Raw genomic sequence first — 24328 nt, 5'->3', positions numbered from 1 at the left:
TCACTTGGGTCATCACTCGTTCAGTCATTTCATATCAAAAAACATCGATTTTTTACAAAAATGACGCCGCCCGAAATGTGCCTTCTTTTGTTGCCTAACATTTAAGCAAATAAACCTAAATCTAATTGGACGCCATCATCATCCAATAGAAGAAGGTCGTACACACGCCTAAACGAAATTTTTGTCGCTTTCAACACGAATTGTCACGCACAAATACATTTTGTATTTCGAGTACCTTTCGAGCAAATTATGGTTAAAAATTTATAAAAAAAATGTCACTTGGGATAGAACAGCATAATAAGATGCACTATATCATTAGTTGTCGATTTTTCCAAAACTTCTGTGACCACCACTTTGTGTAAAGGATATTTTTACACAAAAACAGTCACAAACATGACATAATTTGTATTAAATACTGCGTAACGTAACCTAGTGATGAGCTAGTACACGCTTCGAGCACTTTTAGAGCACTGTATTGCAGCTAAAAATACAGTACTACGCGGCGTCGACATTTCTAGGAAACTCTTCAGCCACCACAACCGCAAAGAACCCTGCACTACTCCGTGCACGTGCACGGGCATGAAGTTTTGTTTTCCCTCCGTCGTTAGGTTAATAAAATCTGGAAAAATCCACCCCTTGCCACTCTACTCTCGTTCAGGGAGGGCCCCCCGACCAACCGAGGAGTATAATAACATCAGCTTACGAGCATCTCGGCCCGGGGGTGCCTCGCTGGGCGAACGCTGCGCGATAAAAGCGAACTGAAGCGAACAAAAGGACGGTGATTACGATATAAAAAAACAGATTGGGAAACGATTATATCCTGCGTTGATTCAGGTGCCAAAAAGACACACACACACACAAAGCGCGGCCAGAGCGGTAGCGTCGCATCGAGTACGAACGACATTCTTTATCGTTTCATTTCCCTCTCCTTCCTCCTTCTTAATGAGTCTATTAACATTAAAATTCGGCAGCTTTGACCCAGTGTTGTGATACGGCTTGTACACTGTTCCGCAGGTCGGTGCTTGCTTGTGCCGCAGGTTTTAATTAATTTATCCATTTCCACCGTGCAATGCGATGAAACACAGCGACGAGTGAACGATGTAAGCACACAAACACACGCACACACAGATACACAAACACCATAAACTTCATCGGGAACAATACGCACCGAGGCGGCTGAATGTGTGCACACCGCGCCCAGCTCCTTACGCCGAGCTGGACAGAGAACGTTTAAGTGAAAGTGATTGCTGCGTCGTGCGCGTGAAATCGATCCCACCTGTGCAAGCGGGTTGTACACGTGTGTGTGTGTGGGGGGTTTGCCCCACCCTTCCCCAGCACCGTCACCACCACCAATCAAACGGCAATAGAAAGCCCATCAACACCACCACCGAGAGCGGCAGCTTGGGCCGGGGGGCCCCGTGTGCGCCTAAAAGTATGCAGCTGATGACATTCAACTCGCTGCTCATGTTCGACATCGTGTTCATCTTTTTCCTGTTCCTGGTCGGCGTCACCTGCCTGGTGTACTATCTGCCGCCCCGCGAGCTCACACCCCACGACCAGTCGTCCTCCTTCTGCTCCTCCTCCTCCTCTTCCTCCTCCTCTTCCTCCACCTCCTCCTCGCCGGTTGCGTTTCCTTCGCCGCGTTCGGGTGGGCCGGTGGTGCGTGGCTGCGCCTCCGCTGCGCGGCGCATTTCCGGCGAGGGCGGCACACCGATCATACTGGTCGGTGTGCGAAACGAAGCAGAACAGCAGCAGCAGCAGCAACATTCGCCACAGGAAACAGTGCAGGACCGGTCACCGGGAAGGCGGTTCCCCCGCGCACTGACAGCTGACAGTGTGCGGACCGACCCGGTCGACCTGTACCCGTCGTACCCGGGTGGGCGGATGGTGGCCGACGAGCAGGAGGTGCTGCTGCTGGACTGCACGCTAGAGGAGCTGGTGGCCCTGCGGCAGATGGCGGCCGGCGGAGAGATGAGACTGTCCCGGGCGGAACCGTGCCGCAGCTGCTGCTGCCAGTACCAGCCGAGCGTGGACCGGTGGGTCGGGCCGGCGGTGGCGCCCATCGTGCCGCTGCCACCGACGCCACCGCCACCACCGCCCCGCTGCACCGTGCCCTTCGCCCAGGGCGGAGAGGACGAAGCGGAGGACGAGGAGGAGGACGAGGAGGAATACATTGATGAAGTGGACCAGCAGCAGCAGCAGCAGCACCGTGTCGAGTATGTTCGTATCGAGATCGAACGGCGCGGCCCTACGACCAGCAAAGGTTGCGGCAACACCAACGCCACCACCACCACCGCCATCCCGGCAGTGGCAATGGCAACGAGCGGTGGGGGTGCTGCTGGCGGCGAACCGACGTCGATGCCAGCCTGCTGCTACGTCCGGGCGAAGGATACCGACATCAGGGCGTGCAGTGGACCGATTCATGATGTGTAGAGGTACGTCTCCCCCGGTCATGCCGTGCCGGTCCTGTTATTGTTGGATGTTATTGCCTCCCTTTTTTGTGTTGCTCTTAATTTGCATACATTTCAGTAGCACCAAAGCCGTCCGCTCGGTGTGGCAGTGTTTTGGATTAGAGATGTATTTGTGTGTGTGTTTTTTTTATGTTTGTGTTATTTTTAGAGCAGACAATTTTGTAATCGGACTGAGAGGAAAAAATCTGCACTAGTCAACTAGTGGAAATGTGTAGACATTGTTTTTTTTTTTATTTGAGCGCACTATGAGATAATGGGAGAGCGATATGACAAGCTGTCTCGAAAAAAGAAAAGAAAACACGGAATTTTGCTGACCATGCCATAAAGTCATCGTTAACGCTTCACTTGTTCAACCGTACCCAAGTGCATACATTTAGGCGGCACTCGCTGTTTTTGTAGGACTTGTTTTTCTTTTTTTGTTCGGCAGCACCTAAAAGTATGCAATCCACGCTACACAATAGGTTTGCCGTTGGCATGACAAGCTTCTCGATAAAAGGTTCGATCCTCACAGGCTGTGAACCTGTCATGGCCACCATGAACATGACACACTGCTCCCGCGCCCAAATGTATGCAATTCCTGATGCGTGATGCTGATGCGTGATTCGATTCTTCAGGTTCCGCAAAAAAAAACGTCCCTCCAGCCTAGTGATGGGAACAATCAATTTTATTCGGTATCGATGCCGGCGTGATCCAAAGTTTTCTAGAATCGATTCCGGATAGTAGGTCCGGAACCGGAATCGAATGGTAAGTATGGAATATGTGCCCGGCATTGAATCTGGAATCACTGATCCGCAGCTGCGGAATCGGAGTCGGTTTCGGCATCCAAGAGAATAGTCGTTTGGGTCCTATACTGCTGCGATTGTATTGATAGCCGCAAAGAATCCAAGTGTACTTTATCTGTGCTAAATTCCAGAAAAGATTCTAATTTTAGGACCAATTCCTAATCCGAAGTCAATGCTGGTACCGATTCCAGAGCTGGGTGTGACTTAGGAACCGAATCCGATTCTGAAATCGACTCCGGAGTCGGCTCCATAATCGGATTCGGGACTGGAATCGAGTCCAGAATCGAAATTCCGATGCCAAATTTCCGATTCCGAGCTTCCACCACTACTTCAGCTACGTATTGCTATGAGTTAGCCAACGGCAGCCTAAAGATATGCAACTCGCATTGCAAAACAGTCTTTTGTATGAAACACAAACAAAAAAAAACATTCCCAAATCCGTCCGAAAATCCCGAAAGGCCGTAACATCGGCAGTTCGTACATCGGACACAGACTGGGAGCATTTAATTAAAATGCCAAATTTTGTCCCACCTCCCCTCAGTGGGCAGTGGGCGGTGGTGTTGGAACGACAAACGAAATCGAGCAGCTCCGTTACATGTGCTGCGCGAACAAAAGGACCGCACACCACGGCCCGGTGTCATCGGGCAACGGTTTCAGCTTCCGATGCTGCGACGGTGCATCATCGGTTGTGCTCTGTGCCCCATCTTTACGGTTACTGAGCGCTGGTAACGCGCACGAATTTGCTCGAATTGAGACTCAAGTCGCCTCCCGCACTTTCCACTTTATTCCCATTATCCCCTTCTTCTTCCACCATCACCAGCGTCCAGAGATTAATGATGATTAATTGCAACGCAGCTAGTGATGCCAGTCGCGAGTGGCGATGCAAGCGCGTTGCCACCGGCACAGCACTCCGCCCGACCTTCGGAGCTGCGAGGGGGCGGAAATGAAGGATCGGTAACGTGTCAGTTCGGGCATGCGGGAGCGCTTGACACCGCACAGAGCATTTGTCACGTGTCATCCGCAACTGTGGACGCGCGATGCGGGCCTGTCCAAGGATTACAAATGCGCGCGAGCTCGCTGCCGGGCACTGGCAGCTGAAGATGGAGAGGGGGGGGGGGGGGGGGCAGGCGTCATTATGGAAGTAATTAGGTTTCGCCCGTGGATGATGGCTTGTGTATGGGTATGTGTGTGTGTGTTTTTTTATCGTTCTCTTCTCAACAGACGAAGCGTGCATTTTGAGCGGCTGCAGTAATGAAGCGGTTTTTGTTTTGTTTTCAAAGGTCTTCGATGTTAAAAGTGTGTAATGGGCACGGAGTGTGATGTACAGTGCAAAGGATGCTTACAAACACACATTTTATCGGGATGCATCCTGCAAGACACCTTAATGGTTTCCCACGACAAGCTGGCAACGAGCGCGCAGCTGGCACGAAAAAACAAACACAAACTCTGGAGTCAGCAAGAGCACAACAAAAAAGCCAATGACCAGGTCATAAAGGCTATTCCAGCCGGTGGCCGGTAGCAGGGGCTTCTTCTCGGTCAGCAAGCAGCTCCGTTTCCAGAGTAAAGCCGGAACGCTGGCAACAAAAACGATATCCAACTGCAGTTTTTGTTTTTGCTCAGTGCGGCGTCAGGAGCAACGTGCCAGGTGCTAATGAAATCATTCCCGCCAGCCGGGAAAACGATGTCACTTTTGTCTTTAATGGATCACTAAGAAACGGAAATGGAGGTACGTGCGCTGCGATGCGCAAGAATTCACCTTCCCCCCCCCCCCCCCACCGGAAGCTGCAGTGCCAGGCAAGATTGCTGCAGTTTTCTCCGTCTCCGTGCAAGTGGAAGCGTTTTCTGTGTTCATTATCATTATTTAAAATTTCACAAAATGGCTTCCCCCCCCCCCCTTCCTGCAAGGGGAACGAGACAGTGCGAGACAAAGCGGGCGTAAATGGGACGAGTCATTTTGCGAATGACGGCGCTGTCCAATTTTAAGCGCTGCACCATAATACGAGTTAATGGAAGAAACCACCACGTCATCCGTCCTGTATCTCTTCTAGGCTCTTCTTGATGTTAATTATTTCATTACTGTAGTTTCGGTGTGCATTGAGCGAATGGTATTTTCGTTTATTTTGTTCTTTTTCTTATGTATTTGTGCACACACACAAATGGGTGTTTTCCCTTTCTGTCGGCGTTGCTTGCAGGAAAACAAACGCACTGCTTTGTGCAGAACATGATAAGTTTTTGAGGTGGGTGGATCTGTGCGTATGTGGTGATATGGTAAAGACAGTTGCAATCCAATTAAATAGCAAACCACACACACACACACACGCGTGCTCACTCGATACTGTGTTTGTGTGTCGATATGCGTGCCTCCGCAACACAATGAAACGCCCCACTGGGCCGGGCGTAAATGCGATCGCTTTGATTCAATTAAACCGCAACGCCCGAATGACGGGTGAAGCATGAGGCATACAGGCCGCGAGGGGGTGTACGCGACTGTACCCGCTTGATGAAAGTGACAAATTAATTATTTTCCCGTGCGCAGCGCCTTTTTCGAGAGTTTGTGGGCTTTTGCTGTTGAAGCTTGCCGCTGTAGCTTGCGGGATTCGTTGCAGCAGATTTGGGCAGGAGTGGGAGGCCGAGGTGGAGGAAAATATAAAAAGAGGCACCAGGGTGCAGCGGAATGCAACAAAATGTTGCGGTGAAATTTGATTTGTTCGATATAAGTATGTTTCTTTTTTTCTGCATCAAACCGCTTTGAGTTATTTTGAGGTTTTTGGCTGGAGCGCCTAACTGTATGCAATCGATTGTTTTCAATCATAGGTTTTAGCCGTTTTTTGGTTTTTTTTTGAGCTCAAACAATTGATTTCAATCAATAATTTATTATTATCATTATTATTATCATTATTCATAGTATTATTATCATTTTTATTATCATTATAATTATGATTAATGTTTTAAGTATCATCATTATTTTAATTATCATTATTATTGTTAAAAATATTATTTGATATGTTTACAATTTTTTAGTTTAAGTTTTTCTTTTATTTAGGGGTTGCATATATCCTTAAAATGTAAACACAAATATACATATTCGACATTTTCCTAAATACTTCAAACTGTATTTCGAAGTCCTAAAATTAATGTTATAGTAAAAATTGCCTGAAAAAGCGTTGATAATTTTTTTTAATTTTTATAATTTTTTTATAATCCAAGCCGTAGATTCCAAAACAGAAGCTAAGTCAACCAAATGAAATGTAGTTTGCCTGATTTTAGGAGCTACGTGATTCAATGCGATTCTCGCATATTAATGTTAATTTAGACATTGCGTGAAAATGAAAGCAAAATTTTGATTGTTTTACTAAAAGTCATTAATTTCTTATCAGAAAACGGCTTATCGTACACCAAAAGAAAGAATATTCAACTCTCCTACTATTTTGACTAGAAACATATTGAAGTAATTGATTTAATGGATTTCCTTGTGATTCGCCGCTGACCATTAGCTTTGCACCGTGAACAATGTGGGGAATCGCTAGGAAATGCATTAAGTAACGACCATTGAGTGAAACAAACAGATAAAATACTGAATTATTCACCAATAAGCAAAAAACAAGCCCTGTAACCTTAAGAAGTCGCATAGCTTTCCCTGTAAAACGATTTCTTAAGTGACCGAATAGACTATTGCCTTTCATTTAGCTTCGATTCTGGATTTTAATCACTTTTTAAGCTTGTTTAATAATACTTACTACTTTTATGGTAAAATAATATCTATAACTTTATGGTAGCTTCAAAACTGTCATTGCATACTTGTAGGCGTCACATGCACAAAACCACCAAGCAGAACGCCTTTACCATAACAGCGTTCAATTAATTTCAGCTAAATTAATACCATCACACAAAAAAATACGACATACATACATTTGCTTCTCAATGTCGATCCTGAAATGAAACAACCACTACACAGCCTTTTTGCATACCTAATTCGCGCATTAGTATTCACAGTACAAAAAAAAAACTATCCGCTCAGCTCCGCCAACCTCCAATCCATTCCCGTTCGGCTGCTTGTGTTTGATGCCACGAGCTTTTGCTTTTGCCGCCACCTAACACCTGGCCATCCTGGGGAGATACAACAAAAAGAGCAGCATTCGGGGCGCACTCGGCCGAATAGGAAGAGGAATGTAAAATCTGTTGCACGGAGGGCGAGCTGAAGCCATCAACACCGGCTCCCCTGCCCATTTTACCAACCCTGGTACACGGATGAGAAATGAGCGTGAACTCAATCGGATTGCCCCGGCCGCTGGCTGGCTGGCCTGCCTTTGTGCTCCCACACCTCCCGCAATATGCTACTAAATCCTTTATGCCTTCTCCCTCACTCCTTTTCTCCCTCTTCACTAAGGCTCGGTCCATCAAGAAAGCATGAGCAGGGAATCCGCCCGTGCCATCCCACGGAAGGATCGTTCTCATTAATTTTAGATTAACTTTTTGAGCGTTGATTTTGTTTCGCTTTTCGATCTGTGTATGTGTCCGTGTGTGTGTGTGTGCTTGCTAGGAAAATGATTTGAGTGTGTGTGTTTGTGTGAGTGTTTAGACACATGCGGTTACTGTCCCTCCTTCATCCGTGCTCCAGCCCACTTCCCTACCTTTGTCGCTCATCTTTTCATGTCGCTTGCGTTGTACTACAAGGATCAACTTCAGTCTTCTGGTGTGGCAACAGAAACCAACCAGCCGGATGCTTTTGACTGATTTTCTCACCTTTAACTTTTCCACCCCTCCCGTCCCCCCCGATTCCGCATCCCCTGCCCTACCGCATGTCGCCCATCGAGCAGAGGGCAGGTCTCGCCGTCCATCGGGGGCATCAATTTCCGTTCGAAGTGTGTTTATTCGAATGGAAATTGCTTTGTACCTTTTTTTTTGGGCCACTTTCCGTCCCGTTGGGAAATGGCACCGAGCAACGATCAACAACCTGCCTACCCCTCCCACCTGTTTTTTTTTTAATATCAATATCCGAGCTACGGTTTATCTTTCACTTAAAGAATGAAGCGACAAACGCGGGGGGATGGAGGGAAGGGCATTAAATGGAAAACAACGCACACAGCAAAAAAAAACCTGGTATCGGAATTACAAGCGTCAGAAATTTGACTTGCCTTTGGGGGATAAAATAATGACAGCCAGCAGCAAGCAGCCACGGCGGCGAGCCGAGGGATACAATTAATAAAGGTAATTCCAATGGATGAAGGTAAAGGCAATCGGCGCCCGGTGGCGTTGCCAGCCGAAAGTGGAAGAATGCTGGGCCTTTTCGTTAATTTTTTTTGCCGCTGCCCTCGTCGTTCACAAATAACCCCTGGCAGATGTCAAAGAACGCCGGCGACGGTGACGCGAACCCAAAGAACGAGCAGTCAAATCAAACGTCAAGTCGCAGCAGCAACAGCGTCGTGCTGTCAGTTATGTCCGTTTTTTTTTTGTTTTTTTTTTTAATGCTCAATCGTTTCGAATTTCGTTCCACGACGCTGTTTTCTCGATTGGATCAGAATTTATCTTCTCTCCGTTTCGCTTTTTTTCTACCTAATTGGAACTGGTGGAAATTGGCAAACGAGAAGGTGCTAGAGGTTTGGCTGCATGATTTTAGCCATTTTGACCCTTTTTTCCATCCGACCTGGGCGAAGAATTTGCCCATCCATCCGACCTGATAATGAACAGCTGCGTAATTCGATTGCAAAATCTCGTTTTCATTCTTTGCGTTTTTCTTTTGTTGCTGTTGCTGTCATGCTTCACCCTTTTGCGATGCGAACCAATCAATCGGTCCCTCGAGCACGATTTTAAAGCCACGCGAAGCGCTTTGATTGATGGGCAATATTAATTCAAAATTCCTGCAAACCCTGTTCTAACGAGTTTCTCTTTCCAATTTTCTCTTTCTTCTCTCCTCTCAGAATGTATGCACAGCCATCGTCTCTGTTGGTGTGGTCATCGTTAGTGTCATCGTCGTCGTTATCGTTGTCACCATCGGAAGGAACGGAGAAGGAAAAGAGCCGCCAGCAGCAGCAGCAGCTAGAAGGTGTGGAAGCATCGCAAGAGCAGCAACACTTGCCCCGAAATCAAAACTATCTGGAGAAGCGAGAGTTTGAAACGTCACCGCAGCTACTGGCCACCATCAACAACCGCAACGCGCTGCCGTTGCACCGAGCTGACCAGTCAATCGAGCAGCCAGCCGCCAACAGCATGTCGGCAACTGTTGCTAGCAACAACAACAACAACAACAACAACAACAACAGCAGTAAAACTTTATCGAGCGAAAGAGACAGTAGCAACAGTGCGAAGGAACAGCAAGCGGCACCGGCAGTAGTGCAGGGCGACGACATGTCACAGACTGCTGCCACCGAGGTGGAGGCGGAGGCCGGCAGTGGCCATCAGTCAACAACCGTACCGCCAGCGGCGGCAGCAGCAGCACCAGCACCACCAACGTATGGTGCCTACACTAACAATACTTTACCGCGGGGGCCTTATCTTCAGTATAAGTATAACAACATTAGTAGTGTTCCGTGCAACCAGGACAATAACGAACATCAGCAACCGCAGCAGCTTATACTACTACACCACCACCACCAGCAGCAGCAGCAGCATCAGCAACATCATCAACATGCATCAGCACACCAACAACAGCAGCAGCAGCAGCAACAAAATTATCAAAAACAGCACCATCATCAACAACAACCACCGCAACAACAACAACAACGACAGCCGTTACGCAGCAGTGACGTGCTGGAAATGATTTCACGATTCAAACGCATCACCCCTCAGCTGGCGGAGGAGCATAACGGCACAGACCGTCGAGAGGAGGGGGTGATGATAGAGGAGGAGGACGAGGAGGAGGAAGAGGACGAGATGGGGAAGTATCACCGGCAGCAGCTAGAGCATCATCGCTACCCCCACCACCAACACCAACACCCGCAACAACAACACCATCTTCATCAGTCGACCCATCAACAACAGACGGCGTTGATGGTGACGCACAGCAAGGAAGACGACCAGGGCTGGGAGCGGTACAAGGGACGGCACGTCGCGCAACAGCTGCAGCAACAGCCGCGTCATCACTACAACAACCACCACCACCACCACCACCACCATCCGCAACCCCATCAACATCTCTATCAACATCCGGCGGCGGTCAACCATCAACCGGCGGACGGTGGTCCCGATTATCAGCTACGGCCGTTGACACCGGCGACCAACACCGCCACCGGCAGTGCCGTCTCGCTCACGAACGTGATCGCCCTCAAGCGCCCGAACCAGGCGGAAGGGTGGGCATTGCTCTGCCAGTCCGTCCAGGCACTGCAGGACCTGTTTCTCGGAGGTAAGCGCCTCAATGACACGACTTATCCCTGTTTGCGTGTGTGTGGGTGTGCAAGATATGCACCACGTATGGGCGGAGCATAAGGATATCAATTAATTAGCGTGCCGAAGATAACTTTTGCCTCTCGATCGGGACAAAGCCGGATAGCGGGGCGCTTCTGTCGAGCGTTTTTAATTGACAGCGCAACAGAGCGTGATTCCCGGTACTGGTAAATGGCGCTGTACTTGCGCGCCCTAATGAAGATGGATCTGGCAGGTGTGTCGTTAGAGCTGCGCACGGAAACGGTTTGACTCATGCACACGCACACCCACGCAAGTAACACACACGGTACACAGCTAGGATCACTGCATCACTTCTAAAACTAGTAATTAAATCTAGGTTTTGTTTTCCCAACCGTGGGCGATACTGTTACGGTGAAGTTGGTGTGTGTCTCCGCAACTTCCATGGGAACATGACACCTTGGAGGAGGAGATCTGCATTGCATTGTTGTCACCAGACACCTCCAGATGGTTCCACCGATGTGGTACGAGGTGATAAAATATTAAGGATGTTTTATTGGTGACGTTCAATTCGGAGAGATGTTGGTGATGTACTCAAGGAATACTTTGGTATCTTAGGAGTAGTTGGGAATTCTGAGACACTATCTTGTTTATAATGACTTCCATAAGCACAATCCTGGTAGGTTTTTGCAGATTTCACTCCTTTTGGCGTCATAAAAGCCTTGATGTCTTCATCATCATCTTTGGAAGATATTGGTTTATGAAAAATTTGTCTCAAAATTATCGCTCCACTGGGAGTATTGGTATCTTCGAAATAGTAGTAAATTCCAACAATACCTTCTCCAAAACGAATTTGATTAGTGTAATCCTGGCAGGCTTATGTCTTGGTTCTTGTAGAGGAAATACGCTGGAAGAACGCTACTTTATCTTCGAGGAGGTTGCGAACTCCAACAATACGATGTCCAACATAAATTCCATGAGCTCAATTCTGACAGGTTTCTGATAGCCCTCAGATCTATTGATCTGATATGCTACAGTCTTTAGTCTTGACATCGATGAATTTTGAAGATACTACTTTGTGATTTAATGGAAATTTAAAAAAACTGATGCAGTGGGAGAATGATCTGCTATCTTCGAAAAAGAAGCAAATTCCAACAATACCTTATCCAAAACTAGTTTGATTAGCTCAGTACTGTCATGCTTATGTCTTTTTTCTTGAAGTCCCCTGAAGGTACCGATTTATTAATAAATGTACATCTAAAATTACCTACGCTTTGGAAGAACGCTACTTTAACTTCGAGGAGGTTGCGAACTCCAACAATACTATGTCCAACATGTATTCCTTGGGCTCAATTCTGACAGATTTCTGCAGCCCTCAGATTTATTGGTCTGATATGCTACAGTCTTCAGTCTTGACATGGATGAATTCTGAAGATGCTGCTTTATGACTTAATGGAAATTAAAAAAAGGATGTACTAGGAAAATGCTCTGCTATCTTCGAAATAGTAACAAATTCCAACAATACCTTAACCAAAACGAATTTGATTAGCTCAGTACTGGCATGCTTATGTCTTGGTTTTTGAAGAGGAAGTCCCCTGAAGCTACCGATTTATGAATTAATGTACACCCAAAATTACCTACGCACTGGAGGAGCGCTACTATATATTCGAGGAGGATGCGAACTCCAACAATACTATGTCCAACATGAATTCCTTGGGCTCAATTCTGACAGGTTTCTGATAGCCCTCAGATCTATTGGTATGATATGCTACCGTCTTTAGTCTTTAGTCTTTAGTGTTGTTTAATGATGTGGATGAATTCTGAAGATGCAGCTTTATGACTTAATGGAAATTAAAAAAAAAACAGATGCAGTGGAACAATGGTTCGTCATCATGGATATAATTGCAAATTCCAACAATACCTCCTGAAGTCCTTTTGACATCTTATGAATTTAGATCAGAGGTTTACAACCCTTGTGTAGCTTTTCCCCCCATGTACTCTACATTCCAAGTGGAGTTCAATTCCCCACTCACAAGTCCATGAGCTGGGGGGAGATAAGGGATTACTGGCCAGTCCAGTATAGAAGCTTTTCTTCAGTCCTTACTTAAGCCTACACTGGCTGGTTTATCAGGACTACGGTAAAAGTTTAAGATTTGGAGTATTTTAATTCTTCGCACCTAATGCATGTTTATTCTGGATTGAATAGGGAGTTTTTGCGCTGCAATTTTTGGTTTTGACAATCCTCTTGAATGTTCAGGATTAGTTGATTAGTGGATGATTTTTTTAAAGAAATGAATCATGATACCAATCTAGCTATAATCTATTGCATTTTGTGAAATTTAGTTCAAAATGTCAACCTCAAAAAGTCAAATTTACCCCCTCGGTTGTCTAGATGTTGAAGACTTCTGAAGATGGCAGTGTAAGACGTAAAGATAACGACACCGGACATCATTTCAAGACTAAACGCTAAATCAAGCCCTCCTACCTGCTGTACAAATCAAAACCTTATCAAACCTCAAGCGACCGAGAAGAAGTGACCCGCCTACAGGTAGTGGGCGTCGAACAAACCAAAACGTTTGCCAGAAAAAAGAAATAGTAGCCAAGACGCTCCAGTGCGGCTAGCGTATCTTCTGTTACGTACCCCTACACGCTAACAACATCGATCATTTTCCACAGAAGTTTAGTTTTTTTGTATTGTTCGTGGTGGTTTGGTATTAGTTTGAGAAGAGCAAGCAAGGGAGAGGGAAAGGCCTACGAACCGGTTGAAAAGAAAAACAATCCACCCAAACACATCAAACTGGTGCTGAAGCGCGAGCCCACCTGCTTGTTTATCTGTGGGTATCGGACTGCGCGAAAGTTTGCCAAGAACTCCCAGCAGGATCAAGTACACACACACACACAGACACAGTTTCGCTCTCCCGATGGGGTTGGATTTGGGATGTAAGCATTACCTCGGGAAATTTCCTCCCACAGCCGCACAAAAAAAAATAAAAACAAAGCGCAGCGCTTGCCTGTGCCCTCTTCGGCCTTTCTCCGCCTTTTGATTGACGAGGAAATGAGAATTTCGTCCCACGATGGCACACAAACACACCCAGCCACTAAACCCCTTTTAAGCCCAGACATTGGTGTACTGCCCCTTCCCGCCCGTGCCGTGTCGCGTCTTACTCGTCAATGGGGCTATTTTGAAGGTACTCATACCCTCACTCTCCCTCCATCACACACCCTCTCTCTCTCTCTCTCTGCCACGGTTTGCAAAATTTAATTTCTTTCTTCCCGCCAAACCACGCCGAAAAGAGTCCGCGCGCGCGGCGCCTTTCTCTTTCTTTCTTTGTTACGTTTTTTTTTTCAATTTCCCAGACTCTTCCCCTTGTACTTCTTTCAAAAGTTTATCCCCCACGCCGTCCCTCTGTGCCGTTTCTCTCGGCTCTGTGGTTGAAGTTTTTGGGGCCCCTTCCGCTCGGCACGGGGCCGTTTGCGTTTAAGGATTAGGAATTAGATTGGATGAGGTATTCGAGGCGGCGGCGGTGATGGAAAGGTAGTTGCCAATGGAAGAGAAGGGCGGAAGAAAGATAAAAGACGCAACAGAAGTGGGTGTTACTCTCCGCTGCGTCGAGCAGTTGGTTCGTCTCTAACCGCAATTTATTATCACACTCGTGCGAAAAGTGTCGTAAGACGCGGGGCAGATGCCTGACCAGCACGACCCCATGTCCTTTAGGATAACAACTAAACGAGGAAAACTTTTTCCTGTGCTTGCCGCTTGCCTAGGTGACGGTGTGCCAAATTCTTTACACTTGCGTTCCAGATTTTAGGCATTTTTTTGTTTGTTTCCCGTGTCATGGACGGACTTCTTATTGCTGTGTGTATGTGTGTAACAAATCTGACCTGACCTGTTGTATGTGGTGTGTGTGTGTGTGTGTGTGTGTGTGTGTGTGTGTGTGTGTGTGTGTGTGTGAGTGCTAAGATAAAACTCGCCTCAAGTGGAATCCACTTCATCAAAACTTGCTGTTCCTCTTTGTCCTGTGGTGCGGCAATTCTTTCTTTTTTTTTAATTGCGTGTGAATGTGTACACGTGTGCGTGCGGTAGTACATTTTCCCACCGGAATTAAAGCGATACCGTGGCAAATGGCATCGATTTTCCATCATTGTGTTCCACTCAACCGTTGAACCGGCGCCCGCTCCTTGCAGGGGTTTTCAAGCAGCTCAAAATTGACATTCGCTTTCGAATACAGCTAAACAATTTTGAAATTTTTACTCTCTTTCTTTTGTTTAATTTTTTTTTAAATTCAAATTTCTGTATGCACCGCTGCTAAATCCTCAAACAATTGAAACTTTTTCATCTAACTGTCCAAACTTACTCATGGTTTTTGATCGAAAGTTCTGGATGACTCGACCTCTGTATGATACAGACTTTGGTTTTGCTTATATTAACTCGAATAAAAATCAAACAAAACCAGTTTAACCAAAATGAGCGTTAAATGACTGTTAAAATATGTTCATTGCTTCGCGATGCCGGCTAATATTACTAACATACCAAACAGAGTGTTAATGGCGTTTATTAAGTGAATCAATTCTACACCAACGTTGAAAAAGCTGAACTTTTCCCATTTTACGTGTGACAATTGCTTGAAAACCACTGTAAATCTGTACGCGTTATCTGTTTTATTTTTCCTTTGTTTTCCATTTTTTTTATTTTGCCATCCCTCTCACGTGGTGCTCACTTAATTTGGCAACTTGTTCTTTTTCGATTGTTTCGTCTTCCTTGCTCTCGCCCTACCTTTAGTTTTATTTTGCATTTCACATTCACGCTTCCCCTTCCGTCGCTTCGTTTCGGCCGTACGGTGTGTGCTAACGTCTTTAGCAGTCGTTCGTTGAGACTTTTTGTTGTTGTTGTTGTCGGTTTTATTCCGTTACAATTCCCTCTGCATCGGACAGCGAAAATATTACATAATAGATTAAAGCTAAAATTATCTCACTCCACACCAACCCCGCCAAACCCCCGCTCCAAAACCCGCCCCATTTGGGTTGGAGCTTTCACACGCCCTCCAGCATCGGGGTAGCCCGCTTGGTGGAATTTCACCTAATGATGATGCCCTCTTTTCGGACAAATTGGGCTGTTTGTTCGCCATTTGTATAGGTGGCTGTGGATGGGAGATCGTGTGTGTGTGTATATGTGGATGTAAGCTTTCTCTGGCAGGGGTTTATTTCCCCCCAACGAAATAAAAACGAAAACAAAAAACTCCCCGACAGGGAAAATTACGGATATGGCTGTGGAGGTCCATAAAGCATGACCACTCGAGCGGTTAATGGGCCTTTCCAGTTGCTGTTTAACCTAGCCATCGTATCGCCCTTCTTGACTGCCCAACCGCCGCACTTGAGCGTCCATTTAGAAGCGGAACGGGCGATCATGGCGTCGGTTTTGTTTTGTTTTTTTTTACCCTGCAAAGGGTGCAGGGAGCAGGGGAGGGTGAAAATAAAAACGAGATAAACACAGACCATTTAAATGAAGCAATGAGCGTGCAGAACATCCTTTCTGTGTGCGTGTGTTTGTGTGTATGTGTTGTTCTTGTTAGCCACCAACGGAGCGGCATCACAAAGTCGTGTTGGGCCGGTTCAGGATTCTTCTTTCCATTTTTTTTGTCATTTTATTTTGCTTGAATCGGGTTTTGGAACTTTCTTCTGGCATCCCTCCCGTTCGAGCCGTTCGCCTTAATGCCGTTCTCCATCCGTCCCAATATTTACCTTTCACCAAAACGGAATCGGCCCGTGGATTGGATTCGGTTCGTTTGCGACTTACGTTTGTGGGCCACAGCTTAAAACCGCGGCATTTTAAGATAATCCCTTTCGAACGTTTTTACTACCCCTCAAGTGGGAAAGGGAGGACAGGGAGAGAGAGAGCGTGCTGTAAGGGTGACCATCGTGTCACCTGTTGCAACAGCGTGGGTGCGGGAAGAGGATGCAATGGTTTAGCAGCACAGGATTCGCCCTTACCGTTTCATCTTTTGTTTTCTTGCGGGCAAATACAATTCCATTCCCGGTGAACTGTTTGATCTTGCCGTAACCACCCTCACGTCCCCTAATTTTTCTTAAAGACCAAAAAAGGGATAAAACGCAGGCGAGGGTTAGCAGTGTGTTATTATTCCGTTCGTGTCGAGTCGCGCTCGTGTATTCCAAATCGAATTATGCGAAAACGGTGAGGTCTCTTTTACCGTAAACCAAAAAAATAGGGGGATTGACAAATTACAACTTGAAGGGGGTTAAGTTTTGTCGCTTTTTGTTTGTTTTATTCGCTATTTTAGCAAACCACTGGGCGGCTCCACCAACGCGATCGAAAAGTACTGGGCGTCTCCATGCAGGTTCAGTTACCTGTGCCCATGCGGCCATCCATCCACTAACGTTGTGCGATAATTTCTCACCCTTCCTTCCGATCTCTTTCTATCTCTCTATCTCTCTCTCTCTCTCTCTCTCTCTCTCTCTCTCTCGCTCTCTTCACTCTCGCGTTCGTAAGAAAGAAAAACGGTCCACCGGGAAATGGTCGTCCGGCTTTTCGGATCCTACCAGGGCAATGTGAGCGGTGGGGTTAGGTTAAAGGTAAAGCCGAGCCAAACTCTCGGCACTGGAATGTCAAAGAGCACGACAACTAATGGCAGTGTGGTTTCGAAGACTGGTGGCCGTTGAAAGACTTAAAGTACCCGAGCGTCGCAACCGACTGTCGGACGTTTGTGTGCACAAATTTTAGGGCATAACTTCATCGCTAGATTAAGGCTTTCAGTAGAAGAGAAAAAAAGTAAAACAGCAAAACGCGTCTGTGCGTGTCACGCGTGCTAAATATGTGCGTTCTAACGTGGACAGAGGGCCAGACTACAGGGCGCGGTGGGGCTGGGTTCGCCAGCGACCGGTCGGGAAGGTGATTTACGCAACAAGCTCCGGTTTTAACCGTCCGGATGATCCCTTGAATTCGGAGAATTCATTCACTTTTCACTGCGGCCAATCTTCAAATCAAATAAATCTCTGCCGGGCGCACCGAGGCCCAGCCCAGCGAAAGGTCAGTCCATCACGTGCCCCCGCACCTTGAGACACCTTTGAAGGTTGCGGCAGTGCCGGTAGAGACAGTCAGTCACCCGCTCTCACGGGTAGAGAGGAGCATGCTCGGTCCGGAGGCGTGTGTTTGCTTAGGGTCGGAGCAGAAATTTGTTCTTCATTTGCTGGCGGTGGCCGTTCTTGAATGCCACATAAAACACACACACACACATACATACAAGCATGCATACACCTACAGGGCTTTCAATTACAAATTCCTCCAGCAAACACACACACACGCACATACACAAACATATATAAAGAGAGATGAAAGCCATGGCAGGATCATGAAAACGCGTACACACACACACCTTGGTCGGAAGAAGGTCGGTTGGAATTAATCGAAACGACTGCCCGCCTCCCGTGCCCCACACTGCACACCGGGCATGGTGTGAAGGACACTGGATTTGAAGGTTCATTAATCATATGCCCGCCCAGCTCCCAACGCCAAAGCCAACGCGCGGCGTGTTTATCGACTGTTGAGGACCGTTTTCGCCTTAACTTCGGCATACGCAGTGATGTACTCCTGCCGAAAAATGTAATTATGCAACACTACGGCTACCCTTGTGACCGAAACTCTCACTTTGGGGGAGGGAGCTGATTTTTTTTCCTCCAATTGTTAAAAACGTCTTCTACGCTCCTTCAATGTACTCGAAACGAAGAAGGGAAAATGTACAACAAAAAGAGAGAACTTCTTAAACAGTAAGAAGCAGGGAGGAGAGAAAAGAGAGAAAAGAAGAAGAAGAAGAAAAAAAAAACAAAACATTGTGTGAGCACAAAACTGCGACACAAAGCGGTAAAGGACAACAGCACCGTGACATGGTTGGTGTGTGTGTGTGTGTGTGTGCTTAGCGATTGTTTTGTTTGTTATCTGTTTGCTTTTTCCTTTTCAGTGTGTATGTATGTGTGCAAAAAAGAGAGTTTTTTATTCTTCTTCCTCATCTCACTCCTACTCTTCCTGCTGACCGGCGCTAACTTTCTAGCGGCGAAGAAGACGCAAATACTCGACAAGATGAGAGGGGGCGCTTTCGTACCCTTCGGCTCCGGTGGACACTCGGGGGGTTTTTTTGTTGACAGAAATGGGGAAGCGTTGAAGGGTGGTGGAAGGAAAGGACGCGATACGAAAGCAGTGCTAACAAGCATAACTCACAATCCTCAACCACAAAGGCGCTCCGTGACCGGTACCGGCAACAGCCGACCTGCTTGCGTGATCCTGCCGCCTGAAACTCCCTCGAGCTGAATATTTTATTTGAGAAGCTTCTTCTTTTTTTTTTTGGGGGGCCTTCTTTCCACACGCAACACTGTCTTGACGAAACACTGTGTGTCCCCGAGCACTGGCGATGCTAATCGATCGTTACTGCAACCGCGCGAACCGCGAGAGCGCACCAGATCGGTGGTGATCCGGTTCGAAGGACCAAAAGTTGATGATAAACAATAACTCCCCCGAGTTAGACAAACGCTAGGAGTTTTCGTTTTTTTTCCAGCCACTTCTGTACATCTCGCAAAGCAGCCTGCCGGAGAAGCAGCAGAAAAACACAGCAACTGATTAAAGTTGATCCTTTGTTATTCCGCCTGCCTAGATTGTGCGCCGTCTACTCGGGCAGACACTCATCCGGCTCGAAGGGCCAGTATCGCGAAAGTGTAGGCAAGCAATTTTCTTCCACGCCGTCAGCACTTCAGACCGAAACTGTTAACCAAGTCAATGGCCTGAACCGGCCCCCATTGTGTCAGCATAATGTGCTTTCAATCATGTGCGGCGCACTGCAGGGCAGGGCGCCGCCGTGGCAGGAAATTAAATAAGCGCATTCGGTAAATTATTTTCCACGGCGGAAACGTTTTTCTTTTTGTTTGGTCTCGACGCTCAGAAAAGAATAAATTTTTATTGAGATGTTGCACCGTTTGCAGATCGAATGATACGAGTACAAAAATAGACAATAAAGAGCTGCAGAAGAACAAGAAATGCAAGCAAACGAATGGTTCTCCGTTCACACCTTCCACCTCCTGCACTGCACGGTTCGCTATCATACTGCTGCGTACATCAACCCGGGCCAAAGCAGTGGCATACCTTCAGGACACTGAACCGTACACAATAATGAGGAACTGTGCTCGGCGTGGTGGTGCATCCATCCGCTGGGCTGGCTTTCGTATTTCGCGTTTGCTAAAGCTGGGCGAGCGATGGCTTAAAACATGAACCCAACTCTCTGTCTGCCTGGTGGAGTGCAATTATGCTCGATGTCGCTGAACCGTTTCCGTTACTGTGCGCCCGGGAGGTGTGTAACACCGGTTATGTCTAACTCCATTTCGTTGGCAACATTGCACATCCGTCTCCCCGGCGCAGAATCGCGTCATATATTGGATTGCGAGGCAAAAAACACATTTCGCTCCTTGGCGCTGGCTGCGATCGACCCGCAAGAGATTGTCGCCAGTGTGCAGTGCAACAATGTGCAGCCTGCGCCAAGTTCACCAAAACTGCTCCCAAAGGGGTTGACAGTGACGCATCAGCTGGTACAATCACCAATGTCGGTGGTTTTTTTTTTGTTCTGTGCTCCTTGTTATTTCTCAAAAAAAAGGAAGGATTGTAGATGACGGCTGAGATAAGGAATGGTTGTTTGGCACAGTCCCTTAGTGCCATCCCACATGGTACACAGCTGTTTGCTAGCTTTCCTTGTTTTAGGAGCGACTACAAACGATTGCATCACTCTGGACGGTTTGTTTGAGTTTTGTTGTTTCTGTTCGCGCCTAAAGTTGTGCAATCTGTGGGGCAAAATGTGCTCGCTAATGAGAGTGTTTGTCATGAAAAGAGCATATCTCAGTATTATAATTTTCCTTTTTTATGTCGCAATGCGGCTATAAATTTTGTTTATATTGTTTGGGAGGAGAAGAGCGTTGCTAGGAGCGAAGATGCAACGTTATGTGCTTTTTTGTGCTTAGTTCTACAAATTGCATACCTTTAGGCGTTTTGTTTTCAAATCCCCACACGCCTACAATTATGCAATCGGTTAGGAATGTGCTTACTAATTATGTTATTAACTTTTAATAAACATCTGAGTGCTATAAAATATGAAACTAGCTTGTTTAGCCGATCCTACTAGATATTTCATACGATTATTTCCTAACACGCCTACAGTTATGCAACCTGCACAGTAAAACCATCCTTATTAGTTCGTCTGTGTGAGGTCACAGCAAAAAAATAACTGTTGCATGATGCAATCTGCGTTCCGTTTTGATTCCAATAACGCCCAGGCTCATGCCAGCAACCGTGCCCATCGAACGACGAGCGCCCAAGAAATCAACTCGGTCGGATTGTTTACTTTAGGCAGCGATGGAGCGGCAGAGAGGCGGAAGCAGCAACCGTTGCGATCTGGGCAGCAACGCACCCGTACCAAAATCAAACAATTCGTCCGCTTACCTTCAGGACACCGCGCTCGGGTTGCATTCCGGTTGCGGTGGCCTCATTTCCAAGGCCGGGGCCCTGTGAGGCCGTGCAGCAAAAGGCACGGCAGGGGCAGGATATGCCACCATCTTCACGTGGGCTGGCAGTGATGAGAGATAGGCCGGCAGCAGCATCACTATCTCTTGTTGCTCGATGCGCGCTGAAAATTGTAACAACCCGAACAACGGAATCGTTTCCTTGCTTGCCTTTTTTTGCTACTATTTTCCTGTTTGTATTATTTGCATTTGCGGTTCAATTCACGCTTGTCAGCGCTTGTACCGTCACCCGCGCATTTCACTCCCTCATCCTACCGGTTTCGGGTTACCTTCTCGCCCCACACTCTTTCATCATTGTTTGGCCTGGGCCCGCTGGGAGCCGAAAAAACAAGAAATTGCACCACGCAAACAGGCAACGCAACCACACACACATACATACAGGAACGTGAACGATGGCTCACGTCACACACCACCACCACCCCCCAAACACCCTCCAAGGACGCGACGCATTTATGCGACAGAGTGTTCGTTTCGTTGCCATCGCCGTCTCGCAACCCTTTGGCGTAACCTTTCACGATCATTTTTCAAAGCGCACTTCGCTGCTGCTGCACACAATAGTTTTGTATGGGGAGGGGGAGGAAACAGGGCCAGCGGAAAGGGGGAAGCGCACGCAAGAAAAGTGGGAATGCTGGCCCGTTTTTATGCTGATTGTGAAAAAGAGAAAGAAAAAAAAAGAAGGAGGATGAAGTATTCGCGCACCCAGCATATGTCACTGGCAGACGTTACCAATTTTGTGAGCCCGTACGCCTGCACCGCCATTTTTGTTTTTTTTTTTTTTTTGGGTTAGGGATAAAAGCAGCAGGTTACCTTTAAAGTATCATTTCCCAACCACACACACACAAGCACACTCAAGTGGAGGCATTTTTACCCACTCACAACCAGCCCCAGTGCGTACAGCATACTTCAAAAACCGCGCAACTAAATTACGAAGCGTTAAATTACACATGTTGCATTCCGACACGTACACTTAGGGGTTGTAGGGAGGTGGAGGGTGGTTTTTGATTTGATTATTTATTCCCTCTTCTTGCCGCGGGGCAACAGTTGCGATTTCTATGGAGGGAAAAGCCCACCCCGGGCAGCCGTTCCTCTCTGCCGCAGACCGGCTGATTGTGTGTTGAAAGTAATTTCAATCTTTCATTCGTTTATCGTGCACGTACAATTACGCGTGCAAATCACACAAACACAACGACACACACACACACACACACACACAGGATATGCTCCCTAGGTCTGTGTGTGTGTTTGTGAGCTGAACCAAAACGCAACAAATATTCATTATGTTAATCAAGAGGTAGCAGCCGCAACATTATCATCGCACCATCGCTCCAGGTAGAGGTGCCGTTTGAGAGGGGGTGCCAAGGGGAGATTGTAACGCTCAGAAGCACCCGTGGGGGAGGGAACCAAATTTAACGAACTTTACCGTGTCGCTCTCGGTCGCTATTGTACAACCCGTGAAGCGCCGGAAACAGAATTATAATCCCATCCCATTCTCCCACCACTCCTCATTCACTGCCATCCCCCTACCCCTCTCCCCTCACCGGATTCCAGCAAGGCTCTGTAGTGCGCTCGTTCGCCGTGCCGGATATTGGCACTTCATTCCCCGTTGTCTCGCTGTCTCGCTTGCGCCGTCAAGGGCGTTGAAAAGAAAACGCCAAGAATGAAAATAGACCGAGGCCAATAATCGGGTTTTCTTTTTGGCCACGGCCCACAAGCACAAGCAAGCGCAGGCTGGAGGGGAGGGTGCGGGGCGGAGCGGGGATGCACATTTTTAAGAGAATAGGTTCGTGGGCGAGGTTGCAGGACGCGACGGGCGGGCAAAAAGTTTGCGCTCAAGATTTTCCACTTATTTGCCTTTCCGCTTTCCATCTTCATCCGCTGGGCCGGGTAGAGGACAGGTGCTGGCACAAGGGGCGGGTGGGGGGCTTCGGTGCGCCTGGCCGCCACTACCGCCTGTCTGCGGGATACAAATTTCAGGACAAATAATAATGTTTGTTGCAAGTCTCGTCATCGTACTCTTGCGTTTCGCTGCACACTGTCCGCTGTGCCCTTCCGGGGGCGAATGTTTCCCATCGTGCCTTGAAAGGAATGTTACCCTCGATATTTTCTCTTTCTCTCTCTCTCTCTTTCTACCTCTCTCACACACACACACTCTTTCTTTACAATGTAATGCTTTGTTTCCGTACCATTCAATCGGTTTTTTTGAATTCATTTATCTTCCCTGCATGCGACAGAAAGCTACAGAGGAGTCAGAAAAAAGGTACAGCACAGGGCAGGAGGGAAATTTAAAAATAAAAAAAAAAGAGGGAAGACCCCTAGTGCCATATTTGCTTGCGGGCTTTACGTCATCCGTGGCATTACGTCTTTGCGTTTCTGGACGCTTTCTGTAGCGTTCTCTCCCCGTTCGCTGCAAATGTGAGCTGTTGATTTTTATTCTATTTTCTTTTTTTCCTCATCCTCATCCCTTTCGCTTTGAAAGCCATGTTGGTTTGAAATCTTGGGGTACCACCCCCTCCTCCCCTCCATTATTTATTATACGATGATATTTTTTCCCATGATGGCATGAAACATTTTGACGCTTTTTAAAGAACTAAAGCTCCTCAATGCATCGACACCCATCGGCCGTTTCACCAATTTTTTTTTGTGGAAAATAATAGGTTCTATCACTTTTGCAGCCACAAAAAGTTCTGCTTGTTTGCGTGTGTTTTGCGAATGCAGCCGCACTGAGAATACTGCAAACCATTTCACTCGAATCCGCATAACTTCTACCTTTTCTCCGTCTCTTGTTTGGACCCCGTTTTTTTCCTTACCACCCACTGTTCAATGCGTGCGCAGCAGAGCACACTGAACTATTCATTGCTAACCGATGACGCGGCAACACAGAGCTGCAGCAACGAATTGCATTGCCGAAGTGAGTTTGAATTTGAAATAGTGTTTGAACTGCGGCACGGACCACTTTTCCATTCTTGCTCCATTCTTGCGGGGTCGAATGCGCAGCTACGAAACAAGATCAAACAAATTTACCTTTGCTCTCGGCCTACCCTACCCCGCCGTGCGTTCAATTGCTTTCCTTATTGTTTATTTTCCCGAGATTAAGATGAAAAGCTCTGCACCGGCGGCGGTCGTCCTAATTCGTCTTCCTACCCTACCCCACCAAATGGAGCAAGAATATCC

The 24328-nt window shown here is 47.1% G+C and overlaps 1 protein-coding gene across 1 annotated transcript in view; it reads left to right on the top strand.

Annotated features, from left to right (window-relative positions):
* Nucleotides 1-24328, top strand: part of LOC121597901 — a 109333-nt gene that overhangs the window by 56504 nt on the left and 28501 nt on the right. The window contains exon 2 of the mRNA XM_041924241.1: nucleotides 9172-10592. Within this exon, the coding sequence (XP_041780175.1) occupies nucleotides 9172-10592 (1421 nt within the window). The remainder of the gene's footprint in view (nucleotides 1-9171; nucleotides 10593-24328) is intronic.

This window comes from Anopheles merus, chromosome X, assembly GCF_017562075.2.
Source record: "Anopheles merus strain MAF chromosome X, AmerM5.1, whole genome shotgun sequence".
NCBI classification, from domain to species: domain Eukaryota; kingdom Metazoa; phylum Arthropoda; class Insecta; order Diptera; family Culicidae; genus Anopheles; species Anopheles merus.
Note: the sequence above shows the minus strand (reverse complement) of the source record. Positions and strands in the feature narration are given on the sequence as shown.